The following is a 16,172-nucleotide window of genomic DNA, read 5'->3' on the forward strand; positions in this document are numbered from 1 at the left end:
GCTGTGAAGTGGTCATTGAAGTGAAGCGTGTTGGAAAGCAAGTTTAGCAACTGCGTAGCCTAGCTGCCTCTCGGCCACAGGTTATCAGTGACCATTCATGTGGACAGAAAGTTCGTTTGTTTTCATTTCCACATGTAAAGCAGCACAGTGGTTGTAGCTTACTTGTAGATCATGTGACTGCTTTCACAGGTAGACCTGCCTTTGGCAGGATAGGTGATGCCTGTGACCAGACTGGAGAGGTGGTGGTGGGAGAATGTGTGCAACAGGTCTCCCACCTAGGTCTATTGTGGCTATGTGAACCCTGAGGTACTAGATTGGGAACAAGGGTGGAGTTGGGATGGACAAGGATATTGCGTAGGTGCAGTGGGAGGCAGAATATCACTTTCTGGGGTGTGTGTGTGGGGGGGGGGGGGGGGTGGAGGAAGGATAATGGGTAGGATATTCCTCGTTTTAGGGATGACATAACATAGGTGGACCCCTGACGGAGAATGTGTCAGTTGCTACAATCCTGGATGATACTGAATCATGAGGAGAGTGGTCCTTTGTGGCTGGTGGGTATGTGGGAGATGGTGGGTGTTTGGAGAGAGAGAGAGAGAGAGAGAGAGAGAGAGAGAGAGAGAGAGAGAGAGAGAGAGCAGGGAGACCTGTTTCTATACAAGTGTGGGGGGGATAATTTCTGTCTGTGAAGATCTCAATGAGACCCCCTTCATATACTTGGAGAGGGACTGCTAGTTAATACAGATGTGATGTCCACAGTTGGTTAGGCCGGTATTACACTATCAAATTTCTTTGTCAAAGATTTGATCAAAGATGTGATCAAATATTCCATCAAATATATTTGACAAAGATCTTTGACGTAGCGCTAGAAGGGGTATTACACTGTCATCAAATATTTCGTCAAAGTTCAAGATGGCTGACAACAACTTGTTATTAACTGCAGCAGTTGCACGTACCGCAATTGCATTGTGTGCACATGCGGAAAAGAAGTGGGGGGAAAAAAGGAACCATACATACAAGGTTGACAGTCTTAAATTCCTGGGATTACAACTTGATGATAAATTCAGTTGGGAGGAGCACACCACAGAACTGCAGAAACGCCTTAACAAATCTGTATTTGCAATTCAAGTGTTAGCAGACATAGGCAACATGGAAGTGAAAAAGCTTGCATACTTTGCCTACTTTCATTCCATAGTGTCATATGGTATAATATTTTGAGGCAAATCTTGAAGTCAAACAAAAGTTTTCAGAGTCCAAAAGCGTGTAATACGTATTATTTGTGGAGTAAATTCACGGACGTCCTGCAGAAACCTCTTCAAAGAACTGGGTATACTAACTACTGTCTCTCAGTATATTTACTCCTTAATGAAATTTGTCCTAAATAATATATCTCTCTTTCCCCAGTTCATACATACAATACCAGGAACAAAAATGATCTGCACAAGGACTTAAAAGCACTTACTTTAGTTCAAAAAGGGGTCAACTACTCAGGAACTCAATAATTTGCCAGTAAACATAAAAAATTTAGTTACAAATAAAGATCAGTTTAAAAGAAGCCTGAAAGACTTACTAGCGGCCAACTCCTTCAACTCCATTGACGAAATTTTTAATAGAAACAAATGATGTATTTATTCATACTATTAGTATTGCTATTCAACTTAAAAAAATTTGACATGTTCCACATCCACGAGGATCTCCTCAGCACGGATCTGGGTGAAGCCATGGGTTTTACGACGACACGATAAAAGCATTCAACAAAACGTAATGTGAGCTTACAGTGGCAGACGTCAAATCGTACATCAATTACTTAAGAATGGATGAGCATACATTTCTGTATGTGCTCAGTGAAGTGTACCCTCATATCACAAAGCACAATATTCACTTAAGAACTGCTACATCTTCAGAAGACAGGCTCACTGTAACACTCCGATTCCTTGCTACAGGAGAGGGTTATGTTATGTTATGTTAGGTTAGGTTAGGTCAGGTCAAGTCAGGTCTCCAATCTTCTTAATCTATTATTGTATTCAGGGTGCCTCACATTGTAAAGCGCCTCATCAGCTTCATACATCTCTATAAATTTTGTAGTTGTCGGCACACACTAATTGTATTTACCGGCAATGTTTATAAAAACACTACAGACGACAGAACGCTGCAGCGATGCTAGTGCTCCATGTGGTAACGTGTCACATTGCAGTGAACAGAAGACAAGCAATTTCTTTGATCAAATCTACAGTGAGGCCCTAGATTTGATCAAATATTGGACGACATTTGACAAAGTCCCTATTACACCATCAAATATCTTTGACAAAGATATTGGACAAAGAAATTTGATAGTGTAATACTGGCCTTAGGCTGTATGGAAGGGACTTCTTAGTATGGAATGGGTGGCAGCTGCCGAAGTGGAGGTAGTTGTCGGTAGGTTTCATGTTGACAGAGGTACTAATGTAGCCATCTTTTAGGTGGAGGTCCACATCAAGGAAAATAGCATGTTGATTTGAGGAGGAACATATGAAGTGAATGTGGGAGAAGGTGTTGAGGTTCTGAAGGAATGTGGGTAGGTTGTCCTCACCCTGAGTCCAAATCACGAAATGTCATCAATGAATCTGAACCAGGTAAGTGATTTAGGATTCTCGATGGTTAGGATGGATTCCTTTAAATGGCCCATGAATAAGCTGGCATTCAGAGGTGCCATGTGGGTGCCTGTTGCTGTACCACAGATATGTTTTTTTATATGTTTGTATGTGGGTGAGGATATAGTTGGTCGTGGTGACCAGTAACGGCTTTGTAGGTTTAGAGTCAGTTGGGCATTGGGAAAAGTTGGTGTGCAGTAACAGCAAGGCCATGGGCTTTGGGGATGTTAGTGTAGTGGGAGGTGTCATCAGTAGTGATCAGCAGGACTCTGTGTAGTAAAGGAACAGGAACTGTGGAGAGTCGGTAGAGGAAATGGTTGGTTCCTTTTGTATAGGAGGGTGGGTTATGGATAATAGACTGAAGGTGTTGGTTAATGAGAGATTCTCTAAATGGTGCATAGTAACTGGCCACCATGGGGCGTCCTGGGTGGCTGGTTTATGGATTTTAAGGTAGTTGGAGTGTGGGGTGTAGTAAAGGTGGGGGCAGGGGGGGGGGGGGAGGCAGGAGGAGAAGTTCTCGGTTGGGCATAAGGATTTGAGGATAGACTGGGGCTCCTGTTATATTTCTGGAACGGGGTCACTGGGGCAGGATTTGTAGGTGGACGAATCTGAGAGCTGGTGGAGTCCTTCAGGTAGATAATCCCTGTGGATTATGTTATAGGGTCAGGACCAGTTTTTAGGTGGTGGAATACAGTTCTTTTTGTGGGTGTAAGTTTAGCTTCCATGTTCAGGGATTTGAAGAATGATGGTGAGGTGAGGTTAGGTTGGATGTTAAGAAATTCTGGAAAGTTAACAGAGTGGTTTGGGGACAGGTAGGGCTGGATCACAGTTGGATGGAAGAGTGAATTGAATCAGGCAAGGCTCAACATTGGCTTTGGTTTGAGTCTGTTTCCACTGTAGGGACCAGGAGAAGGAGAGATGGACTTTTAATGAGTCCAGAATGATTGAATTTGGGCCGAGGGCAAAAAGTCTTATGGAAAGGACTGATGCTTCTACTTCTGCGGGACTGAGGCGTAGTAGATTATTTACCAGACTTTGAAATGTTTAAATGCGAAAGTTTTACAGTCAAGTCGAATTTACAAAACTAAATTAACTTTTTAACAATGGTATCAACTTTTTACAAGTTTACTACAGAAAAGTCTATCTTTTTCTCGAAAATGTAAACTACAGTAGAATTCTAACCACAAGATCACACAAACAATAAGGTACACAGTGCGTTATTACATCTAGAAATAACTTGTAAAGGAAGACAGTTGCCTCAGTGTGGCTACATTACTAGCCTAATACTAGTAGTTAAACTGTCAAACATGTAACTGAGGGCTAGGCAGGCTAGGACCAACTCTTATAGATTGTCATCCGGCTGGCAATACGCGTGGAGGAGAGGCTTCGCGCACATCCACGGGTGGCAGCATCTGATGGTTCTAGAGTCTGCCAATTCCTGAGGCCCATCTTACAACTGCACACATTTATCTCAGTTGTGGAATCTATGTGGATCACTACACCCATTCCCCCTTTGGGGACTGAGTGTGTCTGATTCCCTGGGCAAGGGGTGGATGGCGGTGGGGACTGAGTGTGTCTGATTCCCTGGGCAAGGGGTGGATGGCGGCGATGTGGAAATGATGTATATGTTCTGGAGGCCTCAGAGGTAAGATGGGAGAGCAAGTCCCACTTGATGGGGAACTTAGAATACGGGCAAAATTTTCCAATGTGAGGAGTGGCCCGAAACAGCCCCCCCCCCCCTTTCTTCTGCCCCTCATATGCCCCTCATAGGAGCATGTGCCCCTCATATGCCCCTCATAGGAGCATGAGACAACAAGACTGGCGATGGGCAGTTCGAGCCGGGATCCCTGACGATGAGTGTGGAAGATGGCGGTGCCTCTGCAGTGGGCTGAAGCTGTGCAGATGTCAGACCAGTGAAGGTGTGTCCTCTGGCTGGAGGGAGACTGGAGTTGGTGCTGCTCTGTTGGAGGCTGCAAAGTCATAGGCTCATCGGACGGAGGTGTTGACACAGGTGGTGGTGGAGGAGGCTGGAACATTGGCAGATGGGCAGCACCCATTGACTGGGTGGTAGTGCACCTGGGACGGGGCAGGGGGGGGGGGGGGGGGGGGTTGGATGGTCACCTGGACTCAAAGCCGATTTTGATGGTGCCGAATCACCTGATCTCCAGTCCAGAGGACGTAGACGCAGTGGCTGTTCTGATGCATGATGACTGCTGGAAACCAGTGGGGGTGCTGACCAAAACCACACTCCCAGACTGCCGTCCTCGGGGTAAAGCTTGGTACGGTGTAACATGATGGTGATGGGATATCAGATGGAGGAGGTGGAGCAGCGTGCTTGGCTGGCACCAATAGAGAAGCTTGGCAGGGCTGCGGGAACCTATAGGAGCTATCTGAAAGGTCATGAGAAAAAAGTGTGGAATTCCTGCAGATATTTTTTCTCGTCTGTCATAAATGTGCAGTGCTCAGCTTCCACATTAGATTGGGGGTTAAAGGGAGGGGAACAAACATGGAAAATGCCTGGCCAACACAGAAATCGTGAAATGCCTGAGACGGGAACTGAGGTCTGCTGTCAGAAATGAGAGTAACTGGGACACCTCTACTGGAAAAATTGTTGAGAGAGCCTTGAATAGTGACTTGCAGTCATCGATGAGGGCCAGACCACATGTAGAAATTGCATATGAATTCAGAAAACATATTCAGGAATGGACCCGCTAAATCCACAAGGATGAGTTTCCAGGACTAGGTTGCCGGTGGCCACTAGGAGGGCAAAGCTTTGGGAATCGCCTGTTAACTAGCACACCAGGGACTTGGAGCAACCAAATGCTCCAAATGTTGGGCCAGTACACATGTCTACGAGCGAAGGCTTTGGAGCAGGAAATACACAGTGACCCCTATGTAATAGCTGTAAGATCGGGTGATGATGGTGCAAGATTAAGTAGTTATAAAGCGGATCGGAAGTTTGGCCCAGAGGACAAGAAGACCAACCCTCGTGGACATGGAGGATTGTTTTCTTGAGGACAGAGTCTGATGCTGTTGCCGAGCTGACTTGGGTATTAGTGATTGGAAACCCACCTACTGCTGGGTGGGACGAGATATCCAAAGAAAAACACAAGAGCCCTTCTCAGTGAAACTCAGGGTCTGGGCCAACAGGTAGGTGGGATAAGTTGTCTGTGCTGGCGTGGCACCCAATAAGACAAAAATGAATATCTGTTATATTTGGAGAGGAGCAAGGTCCACCGCGCCGGCCGCTGGTGGCCGAGCGGTTCTGGCGCTACAGTCTGGAACCGCGCGACCGCTACGGTCGCAGGTTCGAATCCTGCCTCGGGCATGGATGTGTGTGATGTCCTTAGGTTAGTTAGGTTTAAGTAGTTCTAAGTTCTAGGGGACCTATGACCTCAGCAGTTGGGTCCCATAGTGCTCAGGGCCAAGGTCCACCGCTGCAACCTGTAGGCAGCTTCATCTGCAACCTGTAGGCAGCTTCATCAGGGACCTGGGCTGACAGACTAAAACACTGAACTAATGGCTTGTCCTTTGAAATTATTTGGAATTTGTTGCCATACAAGAGAATGTGAAATTTTGTGACCACATACACAATTGGCAGAGCCTCCTCCTTGATCTGATAGTAGTGGACCTCTGCTGCACTGAGAATTTTGTATGCAAACCCCATTGGCAGATTGAGTCGTCTGCATTCTGATGGGCGAGAGCTGCCCCCATGCCGTACTGCGGGGTATCTATATTCAAAACCAGTGGTTTGTCAGGCTCAAAAGTAGCTAGATATGGTGCCAATCTGAGGCATTTCTTTAGTGTGGTGAAGGCCTGGCCTCATGACCGAGATCAGACAAAGGAACCTCTCTTGTGGAGAAGGAGGTAGAGAGGTTGTGCAGTGGTGGATACCCTGGAATGAACCGGTGCTAATACGCAGTTTCACCAGAAAAGTCTGTAGTTTTGGCAACAACAAGGGATGTGCCAGGTCAGTCAGTGACAAGATTCTTCATGGGTTACCACTGCTGTGAGATGGTGTGGCCCAGATACTCAAGACATGATTGGAAAAATTTGGACTTCTGCAGATTGCAGTGTAGACCTACCGCTCAGAATTGATGAAACTGCTGCACTAGTTGCAGGCACAGGTGCAGTTGTTGTGACAGAACTAAAACCTCAGTGACAACCTTGTTAGAATCCTGGTCTGGAACAGGTCCTGACGATGACACTTCCTGGATAGTCATATCAGCGTTCTCTGATGCTGCGTTCTGTGCAGTTGAGTGGAAGACTACGGCAATGTTGCCTTTTCTTGACACTTATGACAGATTGCTAAACACTGGGAATGCTACGATCTGTCATGCTGGAAGCAACAAGATGCACAGGATGGCAACACGAAGCTGTAGCTGGGACACTGTATACGCACTGTGTGGAAGCCACTGGGTCAGCCATCTTGGACCGCTCTGTCGTCGTCATCCCTGGATGCAGCCGGCCACCCTGTACTGCCACGACATCGCACCAGGCTTCCAGTTTCTCATATAATTGGGCAATTGATAAAATCTCTTCGAGGGAGGGTTCTCTAATTGGAGGGCGCATTGCTGGACTTCCATAGTGGGGGCATTGAGGCAGGGCGGATGATGATAGTCATGAGCCATGACATGTACGTATGGTTCTTTTTACTTGGCAATGACAAAATGGCACTTGCAACTAGTGCCGTGGAGGGTCGCAGCCTAGATATGATGAGACTGATGGGGCTGCTTCTTGCATTTGCAGAATTCAACCCTATCTGCCATGACGCGTGTGCAGTGCTGATAATACAAGGACAGCAACAAACATAAACTGTCAGGCAGCTGGAGGTGAGGAGGAAAGATAGCCAGATATGACGGTTTAGAGAGCAACACAGCAAAGCCTGTTGCATGACCATGATGAGATTGTTCTGTTGTTGCAGGAAGGTCCCTGCAATGCAACCAGCTGCTGCAGCATGGACAAAAACAGTGCATGACACACCTCCACCTCCATAACATGGAAGGCATGGAAATGTTGCCATAGATGGTGTTCATAAGCTTCCCAAGCTCCTGCTGCCTCATCAGATGGCTGAAGCTGAGGAGGAAAGAGAGCCGGAGATGTAGGTTTAGACAGCAAAACCACAAAGCCTTTTGCATGACCATGATGAGATTGTCCTGTTTTTGCACAAGTGTTTGAAGCAGAGACTTCATGTCACAACAAATGCATAAAGCAACCACACAATGAAAAACACTGAAAACATGATCCTACTCATCACCAGGGTACTCTGTAACCACCTGAACACACAGTCTAAAGGACACAACTGTTTATTATATCTAGAAAATAACTTGTACAAGAAGACACTTGCCACGGAATGGATACACTAGTAGTCTGATATTCCTAGTCAGAATATCAACATGTAATTGGGGGCAAGGCTGACCAAGCCCGACTCTGTAAGCTGTTGGTCGGCCAGTAGAGTGCACAGAGGAGAGGCTGCACATGCATCATTGTGTGATGGCCTCTGATGGTTCTAGCATGTGAGGATTTCTGTGGCACACCTTAAAGCTGCATGCCCGGATTTCAGATGTGAGTCACTATAGTTCGTAATTCAAAAAAAAAAAGGAAAAATTTAATTTTGTTGATTACATTGCCATCTACCAAGAATGGAAAATAAAATATTTTTTGTAAACCTTAGGTGGTTTTTTTTTTTTGTGTAGAATCCATATCTGCAGTAAAGATTAGGGGTTCCCATTCGAAAATAAAAAGTTGACCCCCTCTCGCATGGGAGGGGTGTGGACAGGTTAAGTGGTGGGCAGTTTTAGCACAGATGTCCCCCTTGAAAATATTAACTTTTCATCTGGGACATATATTTTTTATGATATGCATTTTTTGAAATATTTTGTTGTCCCAAGTTAAGAAAAACCCCTGTAGATGTGAACAAGATGTGGAAGTTAGCACCAGATCTTTAATTTTGGTAATTATATTTTAGAGTAACTCAAAGCAGTGGGAACATGTACCAAATAAAGTCTGTATGAGCTCTGAAATTGGGTTACAATTGTGTTATTTTTAGAAGAGAAAGGTAGTTGATTATGGCTCTTAATAGAGCTGGCATGATGATGATGGTGATTATTATTATTATTATTATTATATTATTATTATTATTATTTTTATTATTCATATGGAACTGCCAACAGTAGATATGAGACACAAAAATGAGGTATGAAAGAATTACAATGTAATACTTACGTATTTTTTCTCCTGCTCATAAAACTCAGGATTTCTCCATTGTTAACTATTTAGCGACATGCCTCAATGCAAAGGATTGTTACTAGACAAATCATCTCTTTTTATGGCATTTTCAAATATCAGAATTTTCTAAAGCACAGAATAATGCAAGCAGATGGTAGAAACCAACCACAACACATGTTGTTTATGTACACACAAAACAGCGCTGGCTACGTGGAAGCTTTGACGTCACAGCCAGAAGCTATCACTGCGCTGGGATTGGTTTGTACCACACACCCGGTGCATAACACTTGTCATTCTTCACTTGCTAAACTGTTATGCTGCCAACCTGAAACATATACATCAAGTGCAAAGATTCAGCAGCCTTAGTATAAATCAGTATCTTATGATTGATAAAATACAATCACAGGAATAGATTATGATCAGCTGAAGTTATGCTAGTGTAAAAGGTAAAGATGTCGTCAATCCAAAAGTCAGTTTGTACACTATAGTGATTTAGTATACTTGTTCGTATTGGAGGTGGTGTGACATGGTCTTCTTCTGACTTTGAGCTGACTTGCCCAGCCAGTTAAAGGGAAACCAACAGTTTGAGGTGGATTCCAAACTGCAGTGCAGCTCAGTATTTTTCACACTGACAAGCATTTTCAGACATGAAAGAAGTGATAAGTACCAGATAAAAATCCTAGGAGCACCTGGTAATCAAACCCTTCAGACCTGATCTGCAGTCTGGCATTTAGCAGCAGAGCCACGAAGTATGCATCACAATTTGACAGATTTGGGCTTTCTGAAGATTTGAAATGTGCAACTTAGAAATTTAAGATAATCAAGAGTTTCTCACACACAAACTAAAAATAAAAACTGAGCTAAAATGTAAGTTCTAAGAAAAACAGAGAAAACATTGTCTTTATGACAGTTTCTTATTATTTGTGTAATTACATCTTTTTTTACAAGGTGTACAACTTTGCTTCCGCCATTTACCGATAAGTGGCGACAACAGTGAGTAGCATTCGAAAGAAACAGATCGCAGATGTCAGGCAGTTAGTTTGGATCTCAGTCAACATAACCTCATTCGAACATTAGTCAATTTGTGTCTACATCATAAAGTTGTTCTTGATTGAAAATATCAGTTTACGAGCCTAATTCTCATCATTTGCGGGACGTGTTACTGTTTTGTTTCAATTTGAAGAAAACAGCGGCTGAGTCTCATTGAATGCTCTCAAGTACGTACGGTAAGGATCTTGTTAGTGAAAGAACATTCGTGAATGTTTTCAAAGCTTCAGGAACAGTGATTTTAACATCATAGACCGGCGTAATGGTGGAAGAGAGAATGTTTTCGAAGATGCAGAATTGGTGACATTGCTGAGTGAAGACACATCAAACTCGAGAAGAATTGGCATGGTTAGTGGAAGTGACACAGCAAGCCATTTCAAAATGTCTCAAGGCTATGGGCATGATTCAGCAAGAAGGAACTTGGGTCCCGTGTGAGCTGAAACCGAGAGACATTGAATGGCGTTTGTGTGTTTGTGAGCAGTTGCTTCAGAGGCAAAAACAGAAGAGGTTTCTGCATCCCATTGTGACCAGAGACAAAAAATGGGTTCATTATGATAACCTTAAAAGCAAAAAATCATGAGTATATCCCAGCCATGCTTCCACATCGACAGCCAAACTGAATATTCATGGCTCCAAGATAATGCTCTGCTTTTGATGGGACTAGCTTGGCGTTGTGTACTATGAGGTGCTAAAACCAAGAGAAACAATCACAGGTGCTCATTATCGAATGCAATTAATGTGTTTGAGCAGAGCATTAGAAGACAAACAGCCGCAGTACAGCGAGAGACATGATAAAGTGATTTTGCAGCACAACATTCGACCCGACGTTGCAAAAGAGGTCAAAATGTACTTGGAAATGTTAAACTGGAAAGTCCTACCCCACCCACCGTATTCTCCAGACATAGGTTCCTCTGACTATCACCTGTTTAGGTCAGTGGCGCATGGCCTGACTGACCAACACTTCCGATCTTGTGAAGAAGTCACAAATTGGATTGATTTGTGGATTGCTTCAAAAGATGAATTATTTTTTCGATGCGGGATTCGACACTGCCGAAAGGTAGGAGAAAGTAGTGGCCAATGATGGAAAATACTTTGACTGATACATGTGTAACCAATTTGTTCAATAAAAGCCTCAAATGTTGGGGAAAAAATGGCGGAAGCAAAGTTGTACATCTTGTAGAACATTTAATAAATAGATGTATGCGCTGACTCCTGTGCCCTTAAGGCTGGGCTAAGAGCCCTATAGTATCACTTAATAAGAGGTAAAATTTACATGTGCAGAATAAGCAAACATCAGGTTGTGGATTGGATAATATTTTGGTAAAGGAAGGAGAAAATAGTTCTTTTATAAATTTTATTCATAAAACAAAAAACAAAAAAAGTACTTAATTTTTAAATTGTAGGCCTTAACTAAAAAGTAGTGTGTTCTTGAAAACTTTGTTATTTAAATAATTAATTTGGAAAAACATGTAGAGTACAGTACTTTTCTTTAGGCTGTATAAAATATTAATTGGTTATTAAAAGTTTTAACATGTAAAAATTATTGTTCTAACAAAGGTTACAGTGTTAGTTCAGTGTAGAATGGTTTTCTTTGTGCGTTTATGTATAGAACCTTTTTTTCTTCAGACCTTCCTTTTCTCAGGCTTCAACCTCGATACCTTGATGCCATTCCCAGCAGTGGATGCTCAAAGGTGGTTTTCTTTTTTTGTAGGTTCAATTTTGAAACACTGATGTTTTCACCTCTATTCAACATCACTGGAAGTTGTTTGTGTGTACACAGTTCATAGCTTTTCCTTGGTGTCTTTGGCCAAAACAACCCCAAAATTTCTGAAGTTGTTATGTTAAGGCATCCATAAAATTTGTTAGGAATGGTATTTTTCTGCAGGCAGTAGGGAGAAGTCATGATAACACTCAAGGCAACGTCACATTTCTCAGCTCTTTTCCATTTTTCTTTAAGACCAAAGTCGTGATCGCAGCTTAAGTAGGAGTGGCTTGGGACAACACAGTATAGTTGTTAGAAATATATCTAAAGAAACAATAGCATCTTATTCTTTTTTGGCCACCACAGTTTTTGCTCCAGACGACTATTTTTCCTGTTTTTTAAAAATGTCATTGATTATGCAACTGGCAATTTCATTGCCTCCCTGGCCACTTGTAAACCTCATGAAGAGGGGGGGGACACTTATTGTTGTCAGCCAAATGCAAACTCGGATTCAAACAAGACAATTGGTGTAAGTATTATAATTGGCATTGGGTTAATGTTGTAATTGGCAGTGGGTTAATGTTGTAATTGGCAGTGGGTTAATGTTGGTATAGAAAACACTTGATGCAAGTCAACTGAAAATGTATAGGTATCACTTATAGGAGCTGCTGATTCTTCGTGATCTTGTTTCATCATTTATCTGAATTGCATTGCATTCCTGTGGTGAATTTCAACTCAGTTGGTGTGTAGTTTCTTGTTTGTCATGTCAACTGTTGCTACTTTGTGCAGTTAACAACTAAAAATCTAAAGCCTTAAAACAATTCTTGGCCTATTCTCACTGTCTTGGAATATGCATAGCCTGTAAGATTAACATTAGTGCTCTAGGCCAACCTCATTAGGCAGGGTTTATTTTGGAGGAACAGTTTGTTTCTTACTTCCCTCATAACTTTTCCCTTCCAACCTCCACTTCTTCTTAAATTAGGAAACACTATTTCTCCCCTTTTGCAACATTTTTTTTTAATGCATCTGTTAGTAAAGCTCCACATTACACTTAAACCACTGAACACATACAAAAAAAAAGCACATCCAACCAACAGCAAAACCAGTCACATGCTGCGTGGCACATAGACCGATTTTGATACATAGCAGGTGCCACTTAGAGCCAGGCACGTTCTTGTGGCCAAAGTTCAAACCATTTTCAGATTTAATATCACATAACCCTGTTTTTACCTTACTGGCATAGGCTTATGGCCGATATTTTAGCAATAAAATGGAAATAAATCGTTGTGATACTTAACACGGTTTTAATTTTCCTAACACGGTTTTTATTTTCGTTCGACGATTGTGGTACTATCTATAAAATAAGTTATTAGAAGTACTGTTCAATCACAAGAAGTGTTACTTTTTCAAGCATGTATGGAAAATTGATAGAAGTTGAAGAAATAAAATAATTAAAGACATTTATTTTATTTAATCAGTGGGAATATTTTTGTGAGGAAATGTAGCTTACCAACAGGTGAGAGGTCTGTAGAGAAGACTGTATTGTTATAAATTGATCGTACCAATAGGTGAGAGGTCTGTAGAGAAGACTGTATTGTTATAAATTGGGGCTGTCATTAAGATACTATTCCTGAACTTCATTAGTTTAAGTTCTTGCAAAATTTTCTGAAGAGATTGCATTCCTTAAGCACATTTTATTTTTTTCTTGTTCCAAACAGTACAATGATGGACAAGCAAGTATTGCAGTCAACAAGAGCTGTAGTAGGATGCTCTCAGTATGCAATTGCAGTTGTGAATGACAAGGAGTTGCATGCAACTCCACTTCAAGGAATTGTACACCTGAGACCTTCATTTGGCTACCTTGATAAGTCTGATAAACGAGCAAAAGACGAATCGAAGGAAAAAGGAGATGGTATGTAATATACACAATAAAAATTGTATAGCTGCTTGTACAAGAACTCCTCATTACTCTGTTGATTTTTCTATGGTTGTTGCACTAGGAGAAAATGAAGATGAAGAAGAAGAAGCAGAACAAGTTACAGTGAAATTTGCACGTCAGGAGAATGACAGATTGAAACGATTAAGAGAGCGATCATTTGGCTACTTAAGCAAAAAAAGTGCAGAAGAACCATGGTATTACACGCAGTACTTTGGGAGATTCTCAGAAAAAGCAGAGGTATGTAAGTATTTAGAAAATTTACTATTAAATTCTTCTTAGATGGTGATTTGAAGGTTGTGGAGGGAAGGGATGAGAACATAGAGTTAACAATGGATGAGTACATGAACATAATGTGGGTAAAAAGCATCTTTTGCATATTTAGGACAAAGTATGGAAGTAAGGCCATGAAGATGTGTTGAGAGTGCCTGAATAACTCATTTGGGAAGAGCATTGCCACAAAAGGCAAGGTTCTGGTTTCAAGCCCCAATTCAGCTCACAGTTAATCCACCAGGAATTTTCATAACAGTGCATACTCTACTGCAGAGGGAAATGTTAATTCCGGAAACAATCCCCTAGGCTGTGGCTAAGCCATTTCTCCATATTGTCCATTCTTCCAGATATGCTAGTCTTGTAAGATATGCAGGAGAACTTCTGAAAATTTTGGAAACTAGAAGAGAGGTACTGGCAGAAATGAGCCTGTAAGGGCAGATCATGAATCACGCCTTGATTGCTCAGTCAGTAGGAGTACTGCCGCAAAAGGTGAGGTTCTGGGTTTAATTCTCTGTCTGGATCACAGCTTTAATCTTGCAGGAAATTTCATAACACCACTTCCTCAGCAGCAGAGTTAAAGATTCATTCTGGAAAGATGATTAAAATAAATTGTGTCTTTAAACAGTTTGGGGTAGAGCAAGTAGAGGTTTGTTTTGTTGTCAGTGTGTGCCTTCATTTCACTGTTTATTTGTTAGTTGGCTAGTAGAAAAGAAGTATTAAATAATTAAGAAATAATCATATCAGACACAGCACTTTCATCAAAAGCTCTTCTATAAATTCTAATGTTCCATTGTGGCCGGTTACTGTGCCCCCACTGAGAGAATCTCTGCTCTTAGACCAACACCTTCAACCTATTACCAGGAACCTATCCTCCTACATAAAAGATGCCAACCATTTCCTCAACCAACTCTCCACAGATCCTTTCCCTTTACCACACGGTGCCCTGCTCGTCACTATTGATGCCACCTCTCTGTACACTAACATTCCTAATGCCCATGGCCTTACTGCTATCGAACACTACCTTTCCAGATGCCCTATGGATTCCAAGCCAACAACCTCCTTCCTAGTCTCCATGACCAACTATATTCTCACCCACAATTACTTCTCCTTTGAATACATTACCTACAAACAAATCCGCAGTATGGCTATGGGCACCCACATGGCGCCATCCTATGGTAACCTATTCATGGGCCATCTAGAGGAATCTTTCCTAAAAACCCAGAATCCTAAACCCCTCACCTGGTACATATTCATTGATGACATCTTTGCTATCTGGATTGGAGGTGAGGACACCTTATTCACATTCCTCCAGAACCTCAACAACTTCTCCCCCATTTGCTTCACCTGGTCCTTCTCAACCCAACAAGCCATCTTCCTAGATGTTAACCTCCACCTCAGAGATGGATGCATCAGTACCTCCATCCATATCAAACCTTCTAACCACCAGCAATACCTCCATTTCAACAGCTGCCACCCATTTCATACCAAGAAGTCCCTTCCTTACAGCCTAGCCACCTATGGTCGTCGCATCTGCAGTGACGAGCAGTCCCTCTCTAAATATACTGAGGTTTCACTGAAGCCTTCACTGACTGTAATTATCCTCCCATCCTTGTACAAAAACAAATCTCCCGTGCCTTATCTTTCCAGTCTCCCACCATCTCCTAAAGTCACACAGTCCGGCCACAGAGGAGCATTCCCCTCGTAACTCAGTACCATCCGGGACTGGAGCAACTGAATTACATTCTCCACGACCTCTCGTCGTACCCTGAAATGAGAAATGTGCTACCCACTATCCCTCCCACCCCTCCTACCGTGGTATTCCGCCGTCCACCGAACCTGCGCAATATACTCGTCCATCCTTACACAACCCCTGCTCCCAATCCCTTACCTCATGGCTCATACCCCTGCTATAGACGTAGATGCAAGACCTGTCCCATACATTCTCCTACCACCACCTACTCCAGTCCAGTCACTAACATCAACTATCCCATCAAAGGCTGGGCTACCTGGGAAACCAGTCATGTGATTTACAAGCTAAGCTGCAACCCCTGTGCTGCATTCTATGTAGGCATGACATCCAACAAGCTGTCTGTAAGCATGAATGGCCACTGACAAACTGTGACCAAAAAACAAGAGGACCACCCTGTAGCTGAACACACTGCCAAGCATGATACCCCTCATCTCAATGACTGCTTCAATGACTGCTTCACAGCCTGTGCCATATGGATGCTTCCAACCAACACCAGTTTTTCTGAATTGCGCAGGTGGGAACTTTACCTGCAATACATCCTACGTTCTCGTAACCCTCCTGGCCTCAACCTTCGTTAGTCACTGTCCTCACCCATCCAGCCCCTTCCCT

The 16,172-nt window shown here is 42.8% G+C and overlaps 1 protein-coding gene across 2 annotated transcripts in view; it reads left to right on the plus strand.

The window, feature by feature from the left end:
- The window catches only part of LOC124594754 (DNA-directed RNA polymerase III subunit RPC5), a 114,827-nt gene that overhangs the window by 37,710 nt on the left and 60,945 nt on the right, over window positions 1–16,172 (plus strand). The window contains exons 1-3 of one of the 2 annotated variants that reach the window (XM_047133139.1): window positions 7,595–7,728; window positions 13,323–13,516; window positions 13,605–13,780. In XM_047133139.1, the coding sequence (XP_046989095.1) occupies window positions 7,694–7,728; window positions 13,323–13,516; window positions 13,605–13,780 (405 nt within the window). In that variant the 5' untranslated portion in view covers window positions 7,595–7,693. Of the gene's footprint in view, window positions 1–7,594; window positions 7,729–13,322; window positions 13,517–13,604; window positions 13,781–16,172 lie in introns of those variants that run through there. The other variant, XM_047133138.1, reaches the window with a different exon arrangement.

Source organism: Schistocerca americana, chromosome 2 (genome assembly GCF_021461395.2).
Source record: "Schistocerca americana isolate TAMUIC-IGC-003095 chromosome 2, iqSchAmer2.1, whole genome shotgun sequence".
NCBI classification, from domain to species: Eukaryota; Metazoa; Arthropoda; class Insecta; order Orthoptera; family Acrididae; genus Schistocerca; species Schistocerca americana.